We start from the raw sequence: 26,734 nt of genomic DNA, 5'->3' as shown, positions 1-26,734 counted from the left end.
TGTTCAAAGATACAAAAGTCTTAACAAAAGAATACAACTAGGGTGGAAAGTCAAATTCAATCATTGTCCTTTATTGTTTTTTTTTAAAAAAGAATCTTATGTCCATGTTTTGAGTCATGATTGTTACAATGAAATACTGTTGATAACAAAATGTTTACATCTTGAAACTCCAGGATAAGTTCCAGTTAAAATGTTATTGATAAACTTTATTTCTCATTTAATTCACTTTAAAGATTTGCAGTTCTTTTGACTTGCAAAGACAGGGAAAAAAAAAAAACTTAGAGTGGCATTGTGAGATGTTTGGATCGCTCCCTCCAAGTTTGTATATCTCCCCTTACTCTCCACAGCGGCCTCATGGCTTCCAGTTTAGCAGTGGAATGTGATTCTCATCACCCCTTTTTATCTCCCACCCTCAAGCAGTTTCACCAAAAACAAAACAAAAAACATCTTACAACTTAACCAATACAGCAGAGGGGTAAAGGCTGGTAAACAGAACACTATGGAATTTACCACCCCTTGACCTCACCAGATATAATGATATACAATCCCAAAAAGTTAAGACTACAATGGAACCATGCACATTCTCCTGATCTTACAAGCAGTTGGGGGAATTCAATGAAACCGTTCAATGCTGCTTAGATAGCATAAATGACCCTTTGTGGGACATGGCTCAATATCTAGAAAAAAAGGTTTAAACCCAAACAGAAGACGTCTCCCTTATACAAGAAATGATATGCCAACCCCCCTTTCATTTCTATTTAAACAACGCTTAACTAAAGTAATACAATTATGGTCCCATTGTAATTGGCACAGTTAAGATATTGGTAATAAAATGGTGCTCCTTTAAGTAGGGGTGCATTAATGTTTTAATTGCATTAATGTTTTAATTGCATTAATGTTCTTTTTTTTTTTTCAAAGGACAACAGGTGCAGGAACTTAAAGCAAAAGGAAATTCAATAACAGGTTGCGCAATGAGTAAGCGGGGGAAGGACAATAGGGGTTGTGTTCCAAGATCCCGAATGGTCCCGTTGAAAAGCCTGCGCGGAGACCAGATAAGAGAAATGGGTCGCTCCATTTCAGTTGTCTCCACTCTGCCTGCTCTGCAAGTCTCCCTTCCCAGAGGACGCACTCTGCTCCAATTTTAGGCTCAGACGCAGAAAAACCCTCCAAACGCAATCTAAGACTGCGGGAGTGAAGACATGAAGTAGTGCTCTGGCAATATGAGATGATCCACTGTGTAACACCATAATCCTGATGGACTGCAAATTGCACACTTCGGCTGGAATGTATCAAAATCTGAAGTCTCACCGTGTGAGAGACGTTTAAGACACTGGTGCTTCAGGATATATGAATATATTGCCCTTTTTGGAAGGGAAGAGATAGATATATTTATATACTAGCGCACACATAAAAATAAAGCTAGAGGCAACACAAAGCAAAGAAAACTTCACATGCTGAGGACTGCATTGAGATCTTAGAACACAAAAATATGTGGACCCAGATAAGGACCGGAGCAAGTGCTACCTCCACCAAATACAATACCAGCCAGTTCTTACGAACCCCAACGCAAGTCATCCAGCACAGAGAGAGAGAAAGGGAGGGGTCAATGGGGTTGTAGAGAGGAGGGGAAGGGCCAGAGGCTCCAGTGGTAGCGCCAAGGGGCTTAGAAGCTGTTGAGGTCTTGCAGGGTTTGATCCAGGGTGGCATGGATCTTGACATTCTCTTCCTTGGCATTGGCCAGCCTCTCTTAAAAATAAAAAGATAGAAAGCAGAACATGAGACATTGTTTCCATACAGTCAACATTTATTTAAAAAAAAAAAAAAAAAAAAAAAAAAAAAATGCATTTCCACAATAAAATAGTTTGTCCTTTTTTTATTTGTCTTGTAGGTCACTTTGGACAAAAGCGTAGTTTAAAACATAGTAGTTAAATACTACAAGCAAGGCTTGAGGGCCATCTGTTGGAGCAGACCTGGGCAAAGTGCGGCCCAAGGGCAATTAACGGCCCTTTGGCTGTCCCTTTGCGGCCCGCGGAGGTCAATTGTAAATTAGGAATCAAACGTAAAAACTGTACTTATTATACGGCTCTTCAGAATGTTCCAAAACGTTCCTTTGATTTGAATGGGCCATCCCAACGTTCGCAGGTCTGTAATTTCTTTATATTCACTGCTGCGAAAAATGTATGACTGCGGTCATTGGCAACGGGTTTTGTGCTTATAATTCACATCTTTCATATCATTCCGCAACGCAAGTAGTCCGGTCATTTAACGTAACTGAAAGTCATTGAAACTTGAAGTCAGAAGGTGGGTTGCTGAGTTGCTTCGCATTTGCGTGAAGAACTAAACGGCAACAAAATCATTAAAGAGAGTTATTTTGGAGAAATGTCTTCTATTGTTTTGGCAAGTAACCGTATAATAAGCGGGATGTTTTTTTTTATTTCCGTAGGCCTACATTCGTGCGTGTGTGCGTCACTGCGACCATTTGCGCTGATAAAAATTGATATTACTATTAATTTGTATACTATTGCATTGCAAGCTTGCTCTCGTGTGTGTGTGTGTGTGCGCCATGTGTATTGATCGTCTGGGAACACCTTTAATACTGCAAAAACATGCTCATTTTCAAAATCGTTTTGGTGAATGTTGATTAAATAATGTTGGCGTTTTTACTATGCCTGCACCAATTTTTTTGATAGCCTAAATGTAACATCTACTCTTACCAGTAGCAGTTAATCAAAACCATACAATGTAATGTTTTTTTTATAAAGAGATACAACTTATATTGAGCAGAATTGAGTTCAGCCTATTGGTCCGGCCCTCCACAACAGTCCCACTATCTCATGTGGCCCCTTGGGGAAATTAATTGCCCACCCCTGTGTTGGAGTATTCTTGTAGATTTTGCAAGCAGGGTTTCCTGGTTGCTACAGTTGTCTAGTTGCTATGCCAGTTACTACCTAGTTAAGGAAACTTAAAAAGTGTTTCATTTGCATGAAGTGATAGCTAGTTATCTCCTTAATTTAATTTATAAAATTATAATAGGAAAAGGCAGAAACCCGTGGGGTGCCTGTGCAGTTTTTAACACAAGTTCATATTCACACGTAACCATGCGTTCATATTAACACACGCTAGCAACTACCAACTGATGGTTCCCCAAGCTAGAGATAGCTAGGATAGTTCATAGCTAGGTTAACTGGCATTAGACTTGCAATGTTCTACACCTCTTGCGAAAGTGCACGCCCTGCAGCATCCTGTTGAATAGGCTACAGTCGGGTGGGAATACAGAACAATAGTTACTTTATTATGTGGAAATTTGTTATCTATTCCATGTTTTACCTGATACATTGATCGGATTGGAATGTGAAAGAGGGAGAGAGAGAGAGAGACTCACACACTTTAACGGCGTGTGATACTAACTACCAGGCAAAACAAATGCATTCCTGTGTATAGACCGCAACCGAGTATTAACAGGAATTTTACAAAATCAATGTACAAAACGCGGTTAATAGTTGGGAAAATACAATAATCAATACATTTTATGTAGGTATTATTGCAGTCTGTTGGTGAATTTTTGTATATTCGCTTAGACAAAGTCAAATGTGTGTTATGAAGACAGATGGGTGATGAATGCAGTATTATTAGAGGGAAACTGCGCTAGTTAAACGGAGTTGGCAGTGAGCACAAAAAGCCAGCTGCCTTCACTTTAACGTTTCGGTCATAGCATTATCACTGCACACTTTTTGCGATAGGACGATGCACATATCCTAACCATATTATATTCTAAGATTATCAGATGCTTTTCTGTTTACAGGAGTCGTGCTTTTTCCACATCCTGGTCATCCATAACGAATAATGTAGCACCACAAAACATATTCAGTTTGTCACTACACATACTGGAAAGAGTGCGGTTGAACATATTTGCAGTCGGCCGTTTTAATTATATTTAAAAATTCGCTGAGTTATTGGAGGTTCAGAGGATTTATTGATGTGTAGGTTCAACGCATCACATAGCCCTACACGTCATCACCAACTTGTTGAATGTTTCTATTGGCTGTTAGAAGTTACTGCCCTGAAGTCAGACACATTCCAGCATAGGTATAATGCTTCTCCAGGCTTAGCGTTATGGGCATTTAACATAGTTGTGATGACTAAATCACTCAACTTAACATTTCCACTAATTATTTAATATCATAACAAGTTGGTGTCTATAAGGCTAGGTTTGAACAAACGCTTTGACGTAAACGTGCCATTCTCGAACCTCATTAGTCAGCTTGCATATTACAAACCAATACGACAGTGGTACATTGTGATTAACTGAATGTGTCCTAAAGACTACATATGAGGGCAAGCCTAATCACTTACGTTAAGTCTGTGTAAATATCCAAATCATGGATAATTACCTGAATAGACCGATATGAATGTAACGGTGTTGTTAATTTTTTGTATATTGATAAAAACAGACATTAAAGGATTATATTTACATTACTCCATGTTGCACCCTAGTGGTCAGATCCTACATTGGGTACCTTGCTATAAGAAATACGTTTAAAACATTCAAACATTAACATGAATGAAGATGAGAATGTAAATAAATAATGGTTTTCACGCAATGTCAAAAACACCTATGTACCATGTTGTCAAGATAGCTAAAGTTAGCATGCTAAGCGGCCATCGTTACTTGGGCCTCGATCCTGATACCACTGTACTTCAAGAGGCAATAGTGAATCACTGTAGCGAAAACAGAAAGTAAGCTTGGCTATCCTGTAGTTGGTAGCAAGCCCATTGGTTAACATTAATGGTTAGCCTATCAGCTAGTTTAAAAGCTAAACAATGCTTGAATGAAGACCTACAGGGCTCCATTTGCCTCAACTTAGTTAAGTAATAATAATAATGTATTGTCCGGAGGTCATTATCCAAAATTATTATACGGCTCTTCAGAATGTTCCAAAAAGTACCATTGATTTGAATGGGCCATCCCAACGTTCGCAGGTGAATATTGTCACATAAATATCAATCAATCAATGTCGATGGAGACACAAATGGTCACTTGGATATCTTCCAAATAAATGTTTTTATGCTACATACAGCCTTTAGCTCCTGAATCTTGGCCCATCATTTTGGAGGTACGGGACGACAAATCTAGTGATACACTGCCCCCAATTTTCTGGGAATTTGGAGCTTTAGGTGAGCGTACCGATATTGTAGATGTTTAAGAGGTAATCTCAGAATCCTCTTCTGCAAGTCCGGTTTTTGGATGCATGTTGCCAAGCCTTTTATGTGTTATTTGTGATGGTGAGAAGATCAACACTAATGAAGTCTTAAATGCACAGATTCTTCTTTTTCATTTTACAAAGCTTTTCCTTTCAGCTTTTTTGGAAGATTACTTTTTCTTTGACCAAAATTATTATTTTTTTTTTTAAATTCAGATGCCAAACACATCTGGATCATCTACATTTAAAGCAAGTGGAGAACTGGTCTACATTTCACTTATCAAACAAGTACTTCATAAGAGCTGCCACTACATTTGGACTGGGGGTGGATCTCCAGAGGGCGGGTTGAGCATTCATTCAGGCTTCCAAGCCACAAAAGCATTTGTGACAAAGGAATTTATGACAAACTCGGCCACATTGTTGTGGCTGCCTCACGTTCTACAAGGGGCCTCTATCATTCTGACAGCCGGTATGAGCTGGTCAACAAATCAATGGAGAGTATATTTAAAAGGCATGAGGAGTACATCAGTGTACTTCAATACAATTTTAAAGTATGTGCGGCACCTCAACGATTTATGTAAAAATTAATCTGCTGTATGAGGACATATGTCGACCTGTGCAAAGCATCTAGACTTTATGCTGGCCTTACATATGCTTTAGAAGAGGAATTCAATGAGGGCTTAATAGAAAGAGGAGTGGCAGCAACCCTAATGTGGTCAATCTAATTTACATATAATAAGATTCCAATGACCGATTTCCCTTGTAGAGATCTTGCTAAGGGTTTCTGGTAGTAAACAACCTCTAATCAAAATTCTTGTCTGAAAATAGACTCAGGATCATGTACAGACTAGGTGCCATATCTTTCAGCTCAAATTCCAGAACATCAGATAATACAACCGTCTGAAACGCCTGAAAAAACCTGCCAACCACACACCTTTTCAAATCATAGCCTTTGGCTTTGTGATCAGTCTGAGTCACACTATACTCAGAACAGCGCCAAACTCCCTCTGTAGGAAACAGAGCTGACATTCAGCTTCATCAAAGCTATCTGAAGGCATTGTAAAACATCCGTCACTAATATGCAAGTGACTTGCATTGCAAACAGGTGCACAAGCCTTTGTCAAGCCTTTATTTACAGTATCTGCCCATTGTTATAGCAGGGACAGATCAACATCAGGTTCATCTGAGATCTGTTTGACAGAAAAGCCTCCATATTGTGGGAATGTAGATTTGGTATATAAGCATAAGGAAAAGGGCTTACTGAAAATTCCCTCAACTGCTCCTAAAACTAGGATCTGAAGCGAGTAAAGGATTAAACTCAACTATATCTCTAAACCCCAAATATCTTTATCTCTGCAACACCAAAGTGTACGCAGGTCTAGCATGTTGCAAACTTCACTTTCTAAAGAGAAAACCGTCTGCTGGACATGACGTCACAACTAAGATATAAATACACGGATCTGAAAATGGACGAGCTTATACTGTGTATGTTCCCAGTCAAATGGAATGCAACATGAAAAGCTAATCTATAGGAAATGTATGTGTAAACACTTGTGCTGACAAAAAAAATGACTGATGGGGGAATCATCGTTACACATTAGTCATATAGCTCATGTCAAATCAAGGTGCTCGTCTCCATGGCAACATTGGCTGGAAAATGCATATTCAACAAACCAAAGTGTCCACAACTAAAAGCCCTACTGTAATGCACAAACCCAACCTCTGAAAGAATGCCATGTGAAGCACATGTAGGCTTTTTCCTCCCCAAAAACAGGAATCTAGGTTATGCATTTGGAATGCTTGTGTTACACAATATTCCAATCAATCAAACAAACATGTCAACTGTAAGTGCACAATTGTTTAACCCCTCATTCTGGTCAGGTTCAGGAGCACTATTGGCAGGTTGCATATTGTAACTTCCTCAATACTGATCAAGCACATTTTTGCATTTAGATGTGTACTCACTACATACGTTTAGCCTAGATAACTGAACATCATGGAATGGACAAGATTGATAACTGAATGGCTCTGTTTAAGCACAGTCGTGATTATGAGGAACTAGTCCTTTAACCTGCAGGTCTTCAGTTAGAAACCAGCCACCTCAGCAACAGCACAGGACCAGGGCGGTGTAGAGTTCAGTGCTCGTCCTCATACTCCAGATTAGAGTGAAAACGCTGCTAATAGACGCTTTTAATAAGCAACATCATACCGAATGAAACATTAACTTACTTCCCTGACCAATTATTCATTTTCAAACTTTTCATTTTAAGACATGAGGTTGAAGATAGTCACGGGATTAGAATGTATGCAGCATACCCAGGTGAATGACCATGTGAATAGCAGATGTAGCATGGTGACAGGCAATGAGTGTGAATTATGGAGACAATGTGGAGTGGAATGAGTTTTTTTTGAAGAAAGGAAGACAAGCCAGACAGTGAACACAAATGACACAGCTTAAGCCTTCTTTCCTGTTCTTCTTTCTCCTTCATTACATGATCGAAACAGGCAGTTGTGGTAAACACAGCGTATGGCGTGTATGGGGGTTGGGGAGGGGGGGGGGGAGCAGAGCAGTGCAACAACAGACACACATCCCAGACTAAAATGGGACAATGACAAGACGGTGACCCAGAAACTCTGCCAACCAACTACCTCTGTGCCAGAGATAGGAGATCGACGAGAGAGAAAGAAAGAAAAAGAGTGACGAAAGAGAAAGTGGTTTGAACAGATTCCACATGAAGGTGAGGTGATAAGCAATGGTGATGAAGGGCGATGGAGAATGATTCTTCCTCTCTAGACATGTTTGTTCAGGTATGAGTTGCAAACGAAAAAGGGAAGGCGAGAGAGATAGAGAGAGCGAGAGAGAGAGGCAGAGAGCGAGAGGCAGAGAGCGAGAGGCAGAGGAGCGAGAGGCAGACTGCAGCAGAAGTTCAGGCAGATCGAAATGGAAGTCTCATAGCCACAGCGCATACAGGGTTCCAAATACTTAAGTGCCAATTTATCTGAAATAGAGAGAGGGATGCAGAACTCTTAGCATCATAATTGACATAATACAAATAATAAATAGGATTACTTTAATTATCATTAGCAGAAGAAAAAAAAAAAACTAAAATGCACCACAAACCTTGCTCATGCATGCAAAACCAAAACCACTGACTGAAACCTCATGCAAACATGCAGTTCAACGCTTTTGGTAAATGGACCATTTGCTCCAATACATGGAGCAGTCTGTGTTCAGCAGCCTCACATCAAAACACGTTTGTTTAAGTGAATTAGTTAAACTTTTAAGGCATTTCCAGAACCACCAGCGGTTTATAGTACTCTGTGCTTCTAGGCTTCATTTAATGGCACTCTAAAAGCCTGTACATGCTGATTGAGGTTAGCCTTGGGCCTGTTAATTTGGAAATCTAACCCTCGTGGATGAGCCACACCCACATCAAAATGTCTAGAATGCTACCCTCGCCTTCTTGTCAACGTTCCTTCATGTGCCTAGTTTTGTCAGACAAAGAGGAATATAATTTGAGTGACAGAAACCTGCAACATCAATACATCTGTGACCCTATTCCTTACAAGCTCAGAGAGGAAGGAAGTCACGTGAGTACCTTCAACTCTAAGAAAAATACTGACATTACTTTGTCCATGTTCTATTTAATATGCAGTCTATAGGGGCATTGGTTCTGCGGGCCATTAACAGTTATGTGCAACAATGTACGGCCCCTCGCGGTTGCTCAGTCCTGTTAATATGCCCACTAGGACATATTTCAGAGGCCTTTAGAACATAGCACATCATGCCAGTGCAGCCAGAGGCAGTTGGTGTTCCTAATAATAGTGACTTATGTTCAAGGCACAAGCGGTTTCAACCTAGGCATCCGAGTGCCATTACAAAGAGAGATTGTGATGCAACCCTTATGCCTAAGATTGTTGGTTGCAAAAAATGGAATGTTGGAAAAATGAACACATACTGCACAGGAGGCATAGAAGAAGCATATCATAACTGTACAAGTCACCATGGATATGCAGGGGGAGAAAAAAAAAAAGTGTGCGTGGGAGAGCAGTGTGCTCTACACACAAGTGGAAAAAAGGGGCTGCAGAGTGGATCCTTGTGAGTTCTCGTGCGAGGACGAGTGGGAGTGAGTGTGCACGGCCACCACACTGTGCATTGACCCACGTTACACGTTTGGTTGGCTCTCAGCGATCATATCTGTGGCTGGTGAGCTCGTGTTGTTGCGCATGTTATGGGGTTGCCATGCCAACGGCCTACCACGGTGAAGTTCGCGTGAAGATAAAGGAACGCTCTTGGTATGGAAGACTCATCGCACAGACAATATCGTCCCATTCTAACCCTAATCTGGTCATGTTTTTTTTATGTGCAAGGAATTAGGGTCATACACATGCAAACAAACCCACCACTCCTGATGAATTGGAATGACAATACTTCAAAATGCAAGGCACAGGGTCGGTTTAGAGCCTCATTCAGATCATAACTGTCAAAGTCATGGCTCAAAATGAATTAGTCGCTCTCAAACCACAAGATTCAGTCAAAGCACTGCAACGCACTGCACACACACAAGAGGTCACACTCCAGTGGCGTATTTACATGGAGGTCATGTCATTGAGAGCATGGTCCAGCTCCTCGCTAACGGCCTTGTACTTCAGTTTCTGGGCATAGAGCTCGTCTGTGGGTGTACAAAGCATTGGGGTAAGGTAGGATGAGAGAGGGGTGATAAGAGGTAATGGACAACAACTGATCTGGGGTGATACAAGAGCTTAATCTGTCAATCCATCAATGAGGGAGAGAGAAAAGACTGGTTCTGGGGACAGATATGACATACCTTCCAGATCGTCAATGGTCTTCTCCAGCTTGGCCACGGATCTCTCAGCAAACTCAGCACGGGTCTCAGCCTGCGGATAGAAGGGTGAAGGGGGGTTAGTGGGATGAGCTGTGCACACTGGAGTAATCAGACACAGGTGGTGTCAGGATGCCCCCAGGGAAATGGCCAAAAGGGAGGGTAGAGGAGGGGGGTGGGGTAGAGTGGCCTCACCTCCTTGAGTTTGTCCGTCAGGATCTTAATCTCCTCTTCATACTTGTCCTCTTTCTGGGAGTACTGTTGGTGGGATGGGAAAGATGTATGCAATCAGAGAATGGCATGTTCTAATGCAAAAAAAAAAAAAAGGTACACTACAACACAGTAAAATATTACTAAGCGAAATGGTGCGATAATGTAGCCAGACATTAGAGAAAGCTGGTCATAAGGCGAGGTTTCTGGCTCGAGCCCACAGCCTGGTTTGCAAGGCCCCAAACAGCCGGAACATTTTCCTCTTTATTCAATAACTGTGGGCCAGGCCCCCGCCACGCACACCATGATTAACAGCACATGTGTGCCCAAAATGAGGAACAGAAACCCAGTCACAACAACAGAACAGACTCAGAGGGGGGGGAATAAAGAAAAAAAAGAAAATGAGGAAGGGCTAAAAGGACCAGTGCTGTTTAAATAAACGGCACTGTGCCCAACAACCAGCTCCGGCTGAATCAAATAAGGCAGAAACTGATTCTAACGAATCACAAAGTTTGCGGTCTCTAAGCAACCCCCAGCCTCAACTTGGCATCTCTTTACAAAAAGGAAGTGCAGTGATCTTTCGAAATAAAACGTTGAAGCTCCTTACACTTGTAGCAACTAGAAGAAAAGCCTTAGTAAACAAGGCAGTAAATCAAGGTTTCTGCCTGTTTTACCGCAGCAGAGGAGGCCAACTGAGGCGGAGTGTGTCAGAATGTGTGCTGGAGGGGCAGGGTGACATCAGCCGGCAGGCCTGAACGGGGCCCTTTCTCTTCATGAGGAGCAGAGTAGAGCATAAGTGCGCAGTGGAGCTGACGTCACTCACTCCGGGGCATGAGCCAGCGCTCCCCTACAGCTGTGTTAACTTGCGCGCGCGCGCGCGCTCTCACACACACACACACACACACACACACACACACACACACACACACACACACACACACACACACACACACACACACACACACACACACACACACACACACACACACACACACAGCAGTTAGGCCAAACTAGACACTCTGTTGCGCACACACAGCTGTGCTCAGCAGGCTGCGCTACCCCACCCATGTGGGACAGGAGATAAGGCCGGGTCTTTTTAGGAGTAGGGCGGGGCACAGAGCGGAGCTCGTCTGAGCGTGTTTCAATGCGCTCCAGCAGCTTCTAATTATGTCACAGGCCAAACCAGCCGTAAACATGACTATACAAAAAAAAAAAAAAAACCTACAGTTCTACTTAGTGCCGTTTCGCCTATGCTTCTGCCTCAGCCTAAACACACCACCACATGGAAGGTCAACTTCAGTTTAACAGTTAACCTTTGATCTGACCCCTATTGACACCTTCTCCAAAACAGATGTTTTTCTTCTTTTTTAACTCTGTCCAGACACACTTAAGGCTGACGAAAGAATGTTCCGGCATCAGGTGCAAACAGGTTCTGGTGCATGTTTGGACGTTGAGCTCCATAAAAGGCAGTCGCAGAGAAACTGCTGGGGGCCTTTCACAAACCATCAGAATGGAAAGGGCTGGAGCGAATGGCATCCGAATATTGTGACACCACACAGAGGCATTCCAATGGAGGCTTTAAGTAATACTTTGTTACTCAGTTGGTTTAGCTTTCATGTATTGGTGTTTACACTGTCACAGTCTGTCACTGTCACAGTAAAAAAAAGAAATGGTTCCCACAATTTATGAAGCTGTTACTAATTTAGAGGGCTTAAGGCCATCACTTAACAGCTCCTATGGAAACAATTATAAAGAGTCTGAGGCAAATTCCCCCAGCAGAGTCGTTCTGGCGCTAGGGAAACCATGGGTAAACATATCTAGAGAAAGAATAACGCCATCAAAACAACTTGCATGCACATGAAGATAAAACTTAATTCAGTTCTTACTATTCAAGAACTCATGCACTGAAACACAGGATATACTGAATACCTTTATACACAATTCACTGAGATTCAGAACATTTATATTGGCCAGTTCTGGGGAGACAAAGGTCTGGGTTTATGCACCTAAACTCTGAGGCTTGACCGACACACAGAAAATGCCACTAGTGGCAATAAAATGACTCAACTTCCACAGCTCCATCACATGTGGTGGAACAAGCCCCATATGGCGCTATGACTGAGACATGAGTCTCCTCAGAACTGGCTGTCCCAAAGCGAAACCCCTACCCAAAGGCATGCAGGATGCACGTCCCCTCCCCCGTTACCTTCTCAGCCTGGGCCTCCAGGGATTTTAAGTTATTGGTGACATTTCTCAGCTCCTCCTCCAACTCGGCACATTTGCTGCATTTGATTTTGTTTAATTACATTTTTTTTTTTTTTTGTTGTTGTTAGTTTAGCAGGAGGGAAGGGGGATGATGGGTGAGGTACCAAGGGGAATGAGGGAATAATGAGAGAAAAGAAGAGAAAGATAAAGTAAGGGGATGGGGGGGTGAGTGAAGTCAGTCGTTTGGTGGTGGTGGTGGTGGTGGTGGGGGGGGGGGGGGGGTCAAGGAGGGAGACAAAAGAGACAGAAATTTACAATGAGAAAAAACAGGAGAGAAAGGCATAACCTTTGACCCTGTGCATTGTTGGAAAATGCTGGAAACCATCCAGATTGGGCATCAACATAAAACACCACACACTAAAATGTAATAAACAAAAATATGATTCAAATCAACATAGGTGGTTTAGGATAGTGGATCGTTTGTGATGTGATGGAAAAGAAATAAATTAGCAACATGACTTTCTTGACAAGGCCAAATATGGGAATCACATGCAAAATGGTTGGTTAGGAAGTACGAGTGTGATTTGAGTATGCAGCAGGGGAGGTGGGTTAGGGAAAGGGGTCAAAGCGAAAGCAGAATGTGTATGCAGCCAGCCAAACAGCCAGATAGCCCCGAGTGGTGGTTGGAACTGAAACAGCCACCCCAACGTGGCTTAAGTTTCTTGGTGCAAACCTGCATCACATGCATTGCAAAGGCATAGGGAGAGGGTCTACATGCCTAGACCCCCAACCCCCTCAAAACAACACAAGAGCATTTCTCAGTCTTTTGAATCAGACCAAGGCCCAGTCACTTCAACAGAGAAACTCCAAGTCAGAATGACCACGGCACTTCCACTTCATCTGTGGAGATATAGGGCCCAGACTTCTCATCTCGCTCACAGTATCCAATCGCTTCAGCAACAGCTATCCATGCCAATGAAATCACAGCGTGCCATCCAGCACCAGCTTTCTCTAACCCAGTGAGTCAGTCCAGCTCCTCGGAACCCACAGCACTGCATGGCTCAGGGCCCTCCCAGCTCCAGCATCACCTGAACCCAGACCCCCTGATGAGCTGAGTCAGGCATGCTGGGAGGGCTAACCAAGGTCAGGTTTAAGCCATGAACAAGGCAGTGCTGTGGGTTCAGGGAAGCAAGATTTCCCCCGAACCCAGCTGTGCAGGCCCTTGCTGGCCTGCGGCAAGGACGTCGGTCTAGAGGACGGTACCTTGTCCTCTGCGGCCTGCAGACTCTTGAGCGCCTGGTCGTAACTCCTCAGCTGCTCGTCCAGCCTCCGTCTCGTGCTGTTAGTGTTGGGAGGGGAGTCGAAAGAAGGAAGGGGAGGAGGTCATGTGACAGAAGCGCATGCAGAGAGAGGGATGGGACTGGAGGTCAGGGGTGAGGTTTCAGACATGCACATACAACAGCCACTGCAGAGTACTGCCACTCCAGACCAGAAGCTGCAAATGGAGGCTTGGCTCGCTTCGCTTTGCTTTTTGAAGTGCGGTTAAAAAGATGGTGGTGTTGCAAAATGTTAATTAGAAGGTAGAGGTCCCTAGTAGATGTGTACAAAAATTATATGTTTGTGTGAGTGTGTAAAGAAACAAATTCCTACAAAATCAATCTTTTCTTAAAAGGGTAAATTCCTTCTACATCATCAATTAGTTTTTATGAAAGTGACTTTAGTGTGTTTGTAAGGGACACGGGGGCTGACTCACGCTTCAGCCAGCTCTGCCCTTTCCTCCGTGCGCTCCAGGTCTCCCTCGATGATCACCAGCTTACGAGCCATCTGTACACAAACACACGCAGTAAGAAGGTGAGAAGGGGGTTGTGTTGCTGGTCCGGGAGATCTGACCAAAGTACACAGCAGTGTGTGTGTGTGTGTGTGTGTGTGTTAGGAGAGAATGTCAAGTGTAAACGGTGTTTATGTGTGTGATGTCAATGAGAGGGGGAATATGTGAGATAAGGAGAAAAGCAGAGGAAGGAAAAGAGCTGGCGAGCAAGCCAGCAAAGGTATGAGCTTAGCTCTGGCCAAAACAAACCCTCTCCCATCTGTTCCAGGGTTGGCAGCGAGGGATCAGGCCTGGGGGGTGGGGGGTGTGGAGGAACTCACCTCCTCGTATTTGCGGTCAGCCTCCTCAGCAATGTGCTTGGCCTCCTTCAGCTGGATTTCCTGCAGCTCCATCTTCTCCTCATCCTTCGCGGCCCTGTTCTCAATGACCTTCATGCCTCTGGAGGAGACGAACACAGTTCAGAGTCACAACAATGACGTGTTGATGATTCTAGATGGCATGATTATCATTTCTTAACCATCACAAATATCCATCTTTGAGGGCCCCTTCCTAATAAAGCTTACACTATATGTAGAAGTTCAATTTAGAGCCCTTAGTTTATTTTGGCGGGCTTATGCAGAGCCTTTCTGCAAGTGTGAAGTGGAAGACCGAACACTATACATCACTAAAACACCACAATGATATGGTTCACTGTGACTTAAAACAAAACAGAAATCGAACTGAAACCAAACCTATCTTATGTGCTTTACTGTTAATATCATTGTTAATCTAGTGGTCAGGGATAGACAGCCAGAAGGAATTTCCTCTTTTTCCAAGTATTGCAGCCTATAGGGGGGTGATTCTAAGTGTCACAAGACTATCATATCGTCTCAGGAGGAATTGGAAAACAGCTTTGTTTCTAGGTGGAGCGCTCTCCCTGTTTACCCACCAAGGGATGCCAATCAGACGCACACCTGCTAGTACGGTCACCTCGTGGTCCGACGAAGCTGTACGGGTGCTTACGCAAATGCTAATCTCCTAAAGTCCGAGATCAACCTACCAAACCGTGGCACATCAGCTAAATACACTCACACCGTCTTCTGTGCAACAATCTCCATGACCATGAAGTGGCGAGGAGTGCAGTCTCAGGTTGTGAGACAACAAGTGACCAACAGGCTATATCAGTCCCTGAAACCCAGAGGCTCCATGTCTTATTTCTCCTTTCGCAGCAGTGCAATTCTTGATTTGAGAACCTTTAACTAGAACACTGAGAACAGATAGGCTTAACTAAACACATGTAAACCATCTCAAGTTCTTGCGGACACCAGAGAAGTTTGAAAGAGTGACTGATACCAGTGTGTTATATTTTTGGCATTTCTTTCCATTTCATGTGATTCTACCAGCAGATTTAGCAACTGCCAAAGATTGGGTCCTCAGAACTACAAGCGATGCTTTTTCTGTAACCCAATCACTGCTTACGTCAGAGTCCCCTAATGCAAACCAGATTTGTTTTGTGGTGGTGGTCGGGGGCAGGGGGCCCTTACTCTGGCCAAGGCCCAGTCAAGGGCTAGATAGTGCAGCGTCTTGTGAGATCAGCCTAACTAGAGCTAATACACACCATTCCACAGAATTAAAGGAGGGCTGGTTCACTACACAGCACAGAAGGCATGAAGGATTTCTGCAGTCACGATAAAAAAAAAGACACAAAGTGGACCTAAACAAAAAGCTCAGGTCACAGATACTGGTCCTAGTATAGATCAGGCATGAAAACGGGTCAGGGGTGAAAAAGATGAGAAGGATATTACCCCTCTAGGAGGGTCCGGGGGCATGCTCCCCCGTAAGAAACATTTTAATATTCCATATTTTAAAGCATCAATCTGATGCATTTTGAGATGCTTTTTTTGCCAACCTGGGGAGAGCTGGAGAAACTTAACTTCAGCCATGAGTCCAAAATTATTATGGCCTCCTTACTAAGTATTATGCACTGATGTCACTGGGTCTAACATACAGTATAAGAGGCACAATGAGGTAAGGGCACCACAAATGGCTTAATGCATAGCCCCCACAAGAGATGGTGGACATGCTGTAACTTAACTTGTCTACTCTTCCATCATGATTGACAGCCAATACAATGTTATGTAATTCAGACTTTAATTAGAGCTGTCAATAGAGACAAAAAAATTAACTAATTAATCTCACATTTTGAAATTCATTAATCTCAATTAATCGCGATTTAAAGTTGGTTTGACTTCTAAAGACTAAATCTTATAAATTAACGAGTAATCACTTTCAGACAGCGTGTATTTTAGACACTGTTGTTTAATTGTATTTTTTTTTTTTTAACACAAAACTACACGCAGAACTGTGTTTTCAAAGAGGCTCAGGCCTATAACTCATACCTATAAAGTGCCAGCCAGGTACAGACTGTGCGCCGCGCAGGGTAGATGTTAAAATGGAAGTAGCCTAGCAGCTGCCAACATAATACGGGCACTATCAGTGCCTAAAGTGGTCAGTCTGCCACTTATCTCCCATCTGTTTGAGACGTCGATGAATTCCTCTGCACAGTCCTCCGCTGTATGCCGCGAATGTTTTTTTTTTTTTTACTTCCAATGCAAAAGATCTCAATTTCCATACATTGTCAATAAAATGAACTGTGACACCCAGGTAATTGTCATTTCTGACTGACGTCCAGTTGTCACCAGTAAGGGCGACGCTGGCAGCTTGTTCGAGGAGCTGAATTTTTCGTGCTCTCTCGCCGTCATACAACGGTAAATCGTAAGAATTGTCCCCTGAAGCAATTCGAATCACCTCAGACAGCCCACCGTCCTCAACTATGTTGATGGGCCGACAGTCACCGGCAATCTAAACTGCCTAAGCGTTGGTAACCTTTTCACGGACTGGTCTAGTTATTTTCCTAGTGAAGTCGTGGATTGTGGGTTGGCGACCATCTAACCTGGGACTGCTTTCTGTCGGGTGCTTTGCATTAAGGTGATAGCTAAATTCAGCTTGACAAATGCTACATACAACTTTAGTTTTGTCGGTTGTTCCGTCATTTTCACTCTTAAACAGAAACTTTCCGCCCAACAATCCCTCTGCTCTCTCCATCTTCAACTACCGTCTCGGTCTCTCCTATTCCTGACTGCAGGCACGCGGCGGTTTCGTGCCATGTGTCAATGCACATCGGAAGTAAACAAAGTTGCGTTAACTGCCTTAAAATATTTTATCGCATTAATCTCGGCCTCAATAATCTCATAGATTAACGCGTTAACTTTGACAGCCCTAATTTTAATACATTTTATTGGCAAAGATAACAATTTACATTACAGTTCGTAATACTCTCAGAACCAGATAATTTTTTCTTCTTTGCCTGAACCACCAGTGTCTTCATGGCCCGCTTTCGCTGTTTTGCCACGTCTCAGCCTCGACCTTTTCTCTTCTTCAGCATGCGTGCTTTCAGCTTCTGATAGTGGTCTGCAACTTCGCGTTAATATTTCCATGCACTAGCGCCCCCCCCCCCCCCCCCAAAACCATTTCTCATCGAATCTACACGATTCACGTAGGTCACCTATTTTGGTTTCAAAACGGCGAATTTCGCCGAAAGGTGAAGGATTTTCATGCCTGATAGATACACATCTGATACATTTCTGAACTAGCCCTCTGTGTTTGGAGTGTGAGCAGCATTTTGTTGTGGTTGAATCCCAGGAAGTAGGCGGGCCACCCCTGCTTGGAAGAATACATGATTGGCTTTGGCTATAAGCCAGCATGCCTGGGGAGGAGGTGTGTGTGAGTGTGTGAGCGTACCTCTCGCTCTCATCTGCAGCCTTCTCTGCCTCCTCGAGCTTCTGCAGAGCAGTGGCCAGCCTCTCCTGGGCTCTGTCCAGCTCCTCCTCAACCAGCTGGATACGCCTGTTCAGGGAGGCCACCTCCGCCTCAGCCTGTGCCAGGGAGAGAGGAAGAGTCAGTGTGAGCCAGGCAGAGGAAGAGAGGCGGGGGTAAAGATAGTACAGGAAGGAAAGACAGGGAGAAACAGCAAGAGCAGTGGATAGAGAGAGGGAAAGAGAAAGAAAGAGAGAGAGAATCGGCCAGCAAGGGAAGTCAAAAGAGACAGTGGGAACCAGGACAGTATTGAGAGACAGAGGATTGTGTGTGAGAGGGGGCTAAATTGAGTCTGAAGAAAGGATTGCTAAGTCCTAGTGTAACTAATACCAGTCACAACTCATCCATGTCATAGCTGGCTTCACAGAGGGCTTAGCACTGGGTGAATCCCCCCGCTGACTGATCCGGGGGGGGGGGGGGGGGGGGGGGGAATCAGGCAGACATGCCAGCGGCCTCTCGCAACCTGATTGGCACTAATTGGGGACACTTCAGCTTTGTGTGCGTGAGTGGGTGTCTGCGCTAACATATCTGAGAGCAAATCAAATTCCTCAGTGTGTGGTGTGGAGAACCAGGGGAGGGGAGAGTAGGGCGGGGGTTAAACAACTACAAATGTTTTTGAATGTTGGAATCACCGCTCTTCCCACTGCTCTCAGGACACGAGGGAATGTGTGTCAACGGAAAGAGAGGGAGAGACAGAACATGAAGACAATGTGTGGGTGTGGGTGGCACCAGGAGCCTGAGCACTGCACTAACACTAGGTTTAGACAAAGCACAGTGATGGCCAGATGGGTGTGGGAGAATTAGTTTGGAGACAGCACCGGTGCCATAAGCAGATGGGGCGGATCGCTATGCACATTAAGTAGGTCAAAAACAGAGCAATATGGACCCGAGCACATAAGAACAAGTGTGATGTGTGGTGGTAGTCAGGATGAAATCACAATAATAATAAAAAAAATGCTAAATGTACCATCTCCAAGACCAAGCTACTGACACTGATCATATATGGGGAAATGCCATTGGCTAGGGAGGGGTCAACCACACTGGCAGCCCACAGTGTGGGGCGCGAGGGTGGGCTCCATCGCCATAGAGATATGCAAATGCTCACCCCCTCAGTGAGGCAGCACAAGATCGCTGGCGCTCTTGAAATATCACACAACGCATCTGTTAGTCATTTCCACATTTCCTGTCCTCTCTTCGGGCTTTCACAAACCCAGTGTTGGATAACCACTTCAACCTTCCCGCCAATGACTGGTGTAATCCCTTGATAACATTTTTACAGTTCTTAAAAGTATCGGACCTAATTTAGAGACATGCATATTACATTAAGGTGACCTAACAAAATATCAATGGTTCTGTGGAGAAAACTATCCGGATACAAATATTTCTATGAAATGCAAAAGTTTCATATGTGTACCTTCCTCAAAACATCCTTATCTGCCATCATGTGCAACAATGAACTTCTTAGTTCACCGAATGAGTTGCAGCACAGGCAGTCTGAGTACAAGACAATTAGGAGCCTTTACAAACAGAACCCATCATGCACCATGAAGCAAATTAATTGCTGCTCATACAAAAGCTCCACTGCTTCAATGATTGCAACATACTGCAAACTTTATGCCACTTCATTTTTTTGTAACCGTCTCCAGGATGAAACGAGCAATCACAATCAGTTGGCAAGCACACTTCCTGTATCAGTAGAGCATGACTCGAAGGGGACAGGGGGACATCCTTCTCTCGTTGTCCATTCCCTCCCCCCTGAATGAGGAAGCCCACTCTTGCATACAACTCCATTGGTGGACTGACAGACCAACTCAAAAGAACTCCACTGACTGTCACTCAACAAACAATAGTCTATTGCAACCTCCTCTTGGTCCAGCAAAAAAAAAAATCCTTTTGATGTCCTTGAGACAAAACAGAATGGTGTCTTCACAGATGGCACCCCATAAGTTAATCTTTTCATGGTTTAAAATGAACATCTTTCCATGCATAAAAAAGGCACACATCTTAAATAAGACATCTCCTCTCCAAACAAGGCTACAGCAAGGGCAACTTGGCACAGCTGGACACCTGCGAAATTCTGTGAGCAGTTTGGACCAGTGGAATGGGGAAAATAGCCATTTCTGAACTCATTTGTGGGGCCACGGGAGAGTTATGCAGGGCGGTTGACATCTCAAAGATAATTTTCAGCGGTTACATCATAGGTGAGTATTACACTTGCAGTAGACCAGTCCGCCTCAACCAACCCGAGACACTTCCTACCGGACTGTTGCAATCGTAGTATGCCCAACAAACATCACCGCTATACCGTTCAACCAGCTATTTGAAAAGATGAAGTTACCTATGTTGCTGGGTAAGCTAACCGTCTTCACAATCAAAACAGTTTACTGTGCACGCGTTGATACCCTGCATCAAATGAAACATTGGCCATTTAACAAAACGAATGGTTCTTGTAAAGTAGCCAGAAAGGCGTTTAATGTCAAAAGTAATTTCGTGCAAGCTGCCTAGGTCACATTATCAAGCCAGCTGGCATATTCGGCGAAAGACGTATACGGCGTTCTCAGGAGTGCTAAATAAGTAGGTTACGTCACCGTGTAGTTTTTATTACCTGTTCTCTTGCTCGTTTCTCTTCTTCGACCTGTCTTTGCAAGATCTCAGCTCTCTCTTCGGCCTCATCCGCCTGTTGCTGCAAAACTTTAATCTTGCGCTTCACCGCCTCGACGCTGTTCATTCCGGCCATTTTACTTTTTTAATTCAACAGATCCAAGGAAGGGACGATGGTGTGTCTTTGATGATTCTTCAGTGCAGATCTACACCGGTAAAATTCAGGCAGATTAATATCCTCGTTAAAAAGACAGCTAACGTAAAGCTTGCTAAACTTCAATGGTCCAAACTATAAATCAAAGCTGTCTCTTGGGTATTCAATCTGTGCACTAGCTAGCTAACCGAATGACAAAGTCTAGCATAAAAACTGTCGAACTATCTGGAGAGACGGATAATTATGTTTTCAGTTATGTTACTGTCTGTGTCGTAATTAAGACCACATGTTCATGAATGAAAGTTATAAATTCTAGCCAACAGTTAAGTTAAGCAAACTAACGTTAGCGTCCCTTGAAAACTTGTTCAGGTAGCTAAATGGCTAGCGGGCGATGACTTAGCGTTCTGGCTATGCCAATGGTTAGCTAGTTACAAAATTAGTTTAAACTATTAACCTTACTACTTTCTAAATTGCAGGTTAGTACATCCGATTCTCCGGTAAAGTGACGCTGGCGAACTTGGTCAAAATCCTTGGACTGGAATGTGAGCAAACGGAATGTAAGCAGTACGAAGACGGCGTTTCAATCCCTCTCTCTCTCTTTCCCTCTCACGTCTCCCTCGCCTTGCCCTCTTGTCTTCCTCATTCAACCCACTTCCGGTCTACTCCGCCCAGTTTCAAACAGGAAAGGACGTATGCTCCCGCCACACGGAGTTAGGTCAGGTTTTCTTTTGGTTTTTCTACGATACGTTTATATTTTTGGATTAAATTATATCGTTGGATAATGAATTTTGCCAGTACAACTACGGGCATTCTCTCCGATAGTCCTGAGTATTGTGTCATACTGCTTCAGCATATTGGAGGAGAAGAATGCAAATGTAACATTGCAGTTAACCTGTTGCGTCTTTGTACATACAAGTATTGCTGACTTAAAGGAATATTACGTGAACGATCTGTAATAACAGATACAGATACAGATACAGATACACAATTTTTTTGGTTGTCATTGCTCAATCATGCAGAAGATGCTCACTGTGCCATGTGTCCTCCGTAGTTTAAACAGCAGGATAGGACATATTTGCGCATTAGTTTAAGCGAATGCAGATTAAGCCTTGAGTGCACACAAAAGCATCAAAATTAAAATTTTGCGAACGTAGGCTAATGGGGGGTTCGAAATATGTGCTTGGCGTACTTACATATATTTAGATTTTCAAAAGAAAGGTTTCATGGTCTCTAAACCATTTGAAATTACATTCATCTTTTAATTTAGTGCTATCGTGAAGATGGAGGATAAGAACTACTATACCTTCAATGAAATGTCAAAGATTACATTTTAATTCAAAATATATATTAATAAATATATTGATGACAGTTTGTGATATGCAGGTTATCCCCAGGAGATGTTATGTGTTATTGATAGTGTGATAAGTAGACTACTACAACACATGTTGCATGTTGTTCCTCTTATGCAGGCCCTGTGCTAAATATAGTGTTATCATTGCATTGTGTTTTCCTCAAGGTTGATAAAGATGCATGGTGATATCACATTCTGCATTAGATAATAAGATATCAAATTAATTAGGGGGAAAAAAAGAAAGAAAAAAATTTAAAATTGGGTTGTAGGAAATGACTAATGCTGCAATGGTATAAAATACCATATCACTTATTAGAGCGTTTAGGGCAAAATAAAGCACTGATGACATCTACTGTTCACATTTGGGAGTAGCAGTAGTCTTGGTCAAACTTCACTACAGAGTATGGTTCTTGCAAAACATATTGTTATCTTTATCTCACATAATCTGATCATAATTTTTTGTCTAATCAGTGTAACATTTGACCCAAATCACTATAGCCATTGGACTACATTACAAATACAGCAGTGGACAGAAGTCACACTGCTGTGACAACAGTGACAATAGCCGTCATGACAGATCCACTAATAGCCCTCAGTCTCAAGTACTGCACCTACAAAGCCAGCTGGCTGTGCAGCCTGGCACACTGTTCACACCAGAGTTCTTTCTGGTCTTAGGTGTGTCATTAGACTATGAGTGCCTGGACCATGCTGAGCGTGGTAAGGGTAGGCATTCCTGGAACAAATGTCAAAGATGTCAGGTGTGCCAATGGATTAAAGGTGAAAAGAAAGTCCCTTTTCATTAATTCAAAGTGCTGGAAAATATTTCCTTTTAATTTCCTCCATAAATCAAGAGATTTCGGATGCAGACATCAATGTCCTGAAGTATTATCTAGTGTTGGCGACAAAATTTGCATCCTTATGAGGATCCTTCCAAACTGTCTGTATGGTGGTGTCCCCAATACAAATGCTTTCTAAAAGATGATCCCACCTGCTATATTAAAAAAGTAGAAAAAAAGAGATTTCCATTGGATGTGTACTTCCCACAAAATGCCAAATCAATCTCAGTCTCATCTCTGCCTTGGACAGACATGGAGCAGAGCCTTAAACTGTCCTCGTTCTCATGGCTCATCTGTGAACATCACATTACACCCTCTGACGCACCCATTTCACTCTCCTGGTCAAAATGTCCCAGGCATTTTGGCATGTGCAAACTCTGCATGACTTCGCCATAACAAGGCAAACTATTACGGTAGCAGGTGTGGCTGCTATATCCAGTCAGCACAGTTCAGACACAAATCATTTAATCATTGTCACAGAGAGACACAGGAGAAGGGGCCATAGAATGTGAGTCACAGCTCATGATGCAGTATTGTCTCTGATTTATCGGAGCTGTCATCCTCAAAAGGAGGACCTGGGCTTCTCATCTTGCAAAGGGAGACCCAGTACAAGGTCTCTCAGGGTAGTTGTCAATGAATGGATAAAATGGTTGAGAAGCTTTGTGTGCGAAACCAAAGTTGAAAATGTAACTTTGAATGGAGAGAAAAAGTGTGTGTGAGCAATCAGTGCTATTGTAAGTTGTATTTCAATGTTCTAAGGCCCCTAATGTCTTACAGCTAACTCCTGATAGAAAGAGCTTCCCATTCAGCATTGTAAGAGTCTTTTGTTTTTACGAAGATCACGTTGGTTTATTGAACTGGTTGGAAAGCTTTGTCTGTTGAACACTCAGGTTGTCAACATAAAGTATATCCTGTGTGTGGAGATGCATTAAATGCATCTATCGTGTGTGAGTGGTATTCCATTTTTCTTGATAATTCTATTACTTGTCAGCTGAGTGTAGACCTGTGTGTGTGTGTGTGTGTGTGTGTGTGTGTGTGTGTGTGTGCGCGTACATGTATGATAGAGAGGGAGGGTAGAAAGATGATGACAATGGTAAGTTACTCACATCAGCGGCCTTCTTATCTGCCATCTCCAGCTTCTCAGTGGCATCCTTCAGGGCCGTAGAGTACTTGTCTAGCTCGTCCTCTGTGCCTTTCAGCTTCTTCTGCATGACAAGCACCTCATCCTCATGCTGCAGAGAAGAACAGCACAGGACAGGACACAGCAAACATTCACAGAGGAAAAAGGAGAGAAAGTGAAAGAAAGAGAGAACACAATGAAACCAGGGAAGAGAAAAAAGGATCGGATTGGATACATTGGATCAATACATTTGTTTTTATTTGTGTGAGTGACCAGTTACACACGTATGGTCTGATACAAAACAGTCAGACCAATTTTGGCCACACAGGACACCTGCGAAGAAGAGACATGACAGTATTCTGTGTCATCACCAGATGAGTATAAATACTCCCCCCCCCCCCAACCTCACAGCCCAAGGCCCTGCTGTGTCAAATAATTCATAGCCTTTGTGTCTGACGGTTTTAACACTGATGCGACCACAACCTGCGGACAGCTGACTCTGTATAAGGTCCATGCTTGGTCTTATAATAGATTTACAGGGCATGCTTTAGGATAGTTCCATGCCATTGTGAAATACTGCCTCAGATTCAGTGAGACCTTTACCTGGTATGAATACATATATTTATATATTTAGCCTTTAAAGAAAATAATTTGGTATTAGTAATGAATCAATTGGGTTATTCGTGTAATTACCTGCATCCCTTAGTCTAAAGTCCACTACATCTACATAGAGTTTGTAATGTAGTCCATATTATAAAATGGCCACTATGTTTTAATCCAGAATAAAAAAATAAGCCGATACTGGTCATGGTTCCATCATCTTACCTCATCATTAATGAAATCCACACCTGGCAATGTGCCATACCATGGAACTTCTACTACAGCAAAATATACTTTTTTGATTATGAAATATATATGAATAGCAATACAGCAGAAACACTTTTACCATACACCTCATACTGTTTACCATACACTTCCGAGTGTTCTGGTAGACAGACCCACCTTCTTTGTCATTTCCTCTGAACCACTCCTGTCCACCTCTGCCTGCCCAGATTGTTCTAACGCGTTCTCCTTATCCATCTTGAGCATTAACATCTTCTTTTTGATGGCCTCCATCTTGGCAGATTTGGGTTGGACTTTCTGGAGCGAAAAGAGAGGAAACCACTATACCAGCAGAGGTAAGGAGAAAAGACAGCACGCTGGTCCCACCAAGACAGAGAGGGAAGAAGGGGAGAGAAGGACAGAAGGACACAGATGGATAGAAAGAGAGAGTCCAAACTCAGACTGGCATGCCACAGGAGTTTTTATATTTGACAGGGGCAGTTGGCCACTCCCAGAACGACTTTGGTGTCTGACCTCATTGTTCACTGCTCTGGATCCTATGCCATGCCAATCATATCCTAATGGTTATGAGTCTTATACTTACATATGCTGTTCAAACGTGCAGTCAGCAATTCAATACAGCTCTTGTCAAATTCAGTTTGAGTGCCGTCCGTAAAAAAAAATGGTATTCGTATACAGTCCTGGCCCTATAAATGGGAAACAAACATAATAGCTTGGACTAAGCTTTTAACAATTCCAACAACTTAACACGTTGCTTCAGGAGCATGGAAGGAAGGGTAATTTGATTTGCTGTTGAGCTCAAGTAATTACCTTTCGCCAGAGTAGTGGGCTTTACCTGTAAGTAACTGTAATGTAAACAAAAATATCAGAATACAAATCTTTATCACTGGTAATTGAAAGGATTTTTTCTTAAAAAACATACAATGCCTTTTAACACAATACAATTGGTATTGCATCTCAAGACCCTTAAGCAAGATGCTGCTGAAGAATCTCACAGCATATAGTGTTGTACAGGAATGATAAGACAAACACAGGTTCAAACAACAAATTGTGATTGAATGTTTTAGGCAAAAAAATGCTTTATTATTGAATTGATTTATTTTATTTAACATCTAGAGACTTTAGAAGTGAATTTACCAGTCTTACTTTAAGTATGTATTTTAATGTTAAGGTGATGGCATTACTGATTCCAAAAAGCCAAGAACTGGTGAGTGTACAGTATTCAGTATATGAATTACAACTATACATACAATTTGATACAACACAAGTACTGAATGGCAGTCCTCAAAGAGTAAAACTTTCAGCACAGGTCAGAAAGATTTTATAGACTACCTACAGTGCCGTACAGTAGCATACTGTACTTTAGTGATACATCTGGTGAATTTGTAACGAAACACACTTTATTTGGCAAAATGAAAAAAATATCTACTTTAACATGCATCACTGTTCAACAATGTTCATCATTCAATAATGTATATATGACTGAGACAAAATGGGAAACAGCAACGCAGTAACCAGTGTTCTACAGCGACTTTCTCCACAAGCCCCCATGATGCAGCAGCAGCTTGAGCCATCTTTGGGCCATTGTGCACGCATGAGTGCTATCTTTACACAACCTTCAAACTGAGTATGAGAGTAATGCTATTCTTTGGGCTTGGCACCGTCAAGGCCAGGCCACTGTCATGG

The 26,734-nt window shown here is 42.8% G+C and overlaps 1 protein-coding gene across 7 annotated transcripts; it reads right to left on the bottom strand.

Annotated features, from left to right (window-relative positions):
- Window positions 1–50: 50 nt before the first annotated feature.
- LOC105896158 (tropomyosin alpha-3 chain) lies at window positions 51–25,413 on the bottom strand. 7 transcript variants are annotated; one of them, XM_031575878.2, is made up of 10 exons: window positions 21,353–21,557; window positions 20,749–20,950; window positions 18,069–18,202; window positions 14,609–14,726; window positions 14,214–14,284; window positions 12,462–12,537; window positions 10,241–10,303; window positions 10,031–10,100; window positions 9,796–9,874; window positions 51–1,746 (listed from the first exon to the last, which is right to left on the bottom strand). In XM_031575878.2, the coding sequence occupies exons 2-10, from the start codon at window positions 20,878–20,880 to the stop codon at window positions 1,572–1,574; spliced, it is 918 nt and encodes a 305-aa protein (XP_031431738.1). In that variant the 5' UTR covers window positions 20,881–20,950; window positions 21,353–21,557; the 3' UTR covers window positions 51–1,571. The 7 variants fall into 7 exon arrangements, with proteins under 7 accessions (XP_031431738.1, XP_031431737.1, XP_012678333.1 ...); XM_031575877.2 differs by lacking the exon at window positions 12,462–12,537 and adding an exon at window positions 13,724–13,799 and having other exon boundaries at window positions 21,358–21,556; XM_012822879.3 differs by lacking the exon at window positions 12,462–12,537 and adding an exon at window positions 13,724–13,799 and having other exon boundaries at window positions 21,353–21,555.
- Window positions 25,414–26,734: the final 1,321 nt, after the last annotated feature.

This window comes from Clupea harengus, chromosome 11 (genome assembly GCF_900700415.2).
Source record: "Clupea harengus chromosome 11, Ch_v2.0.2, whole genome shotgun sequence".
Classification (NCBI taxonomy): Eukaryota; Metazoa; Chordata; class Actinopteri; order Clupeiformes; family Clupeidae; genus Clupea; species Clupea harengus.
This window is presented reverse-complemented; position numbering and strand designations above follow the sequence as displayed.

Bases quoted from the DNA above. Each gene is read 5' to 3' on its own strand.
- LOC105896158 (XM_031575878.2), bottom strand. From the start codon at position 20,880: ATGGCCGGAATGAACAGCGTCGAGGCGGTGAAGCGCAAGATTAAAGTT. The intron at 12,538-14,213 runs GTGAGTCAGCCC...AATCAAATGCAG, and splicing joins AGGGCAGAGCTGGCTGAAGC to CAAATGTGCCGAGTTGGAGG. The intron at 1,747-9,795 runs GTAAATACGCCA...TTTATTTTTAAG, and splicing joins CTCAATGACATGACCTCCAT to AGAGGCTGGCCAATGCCAAG.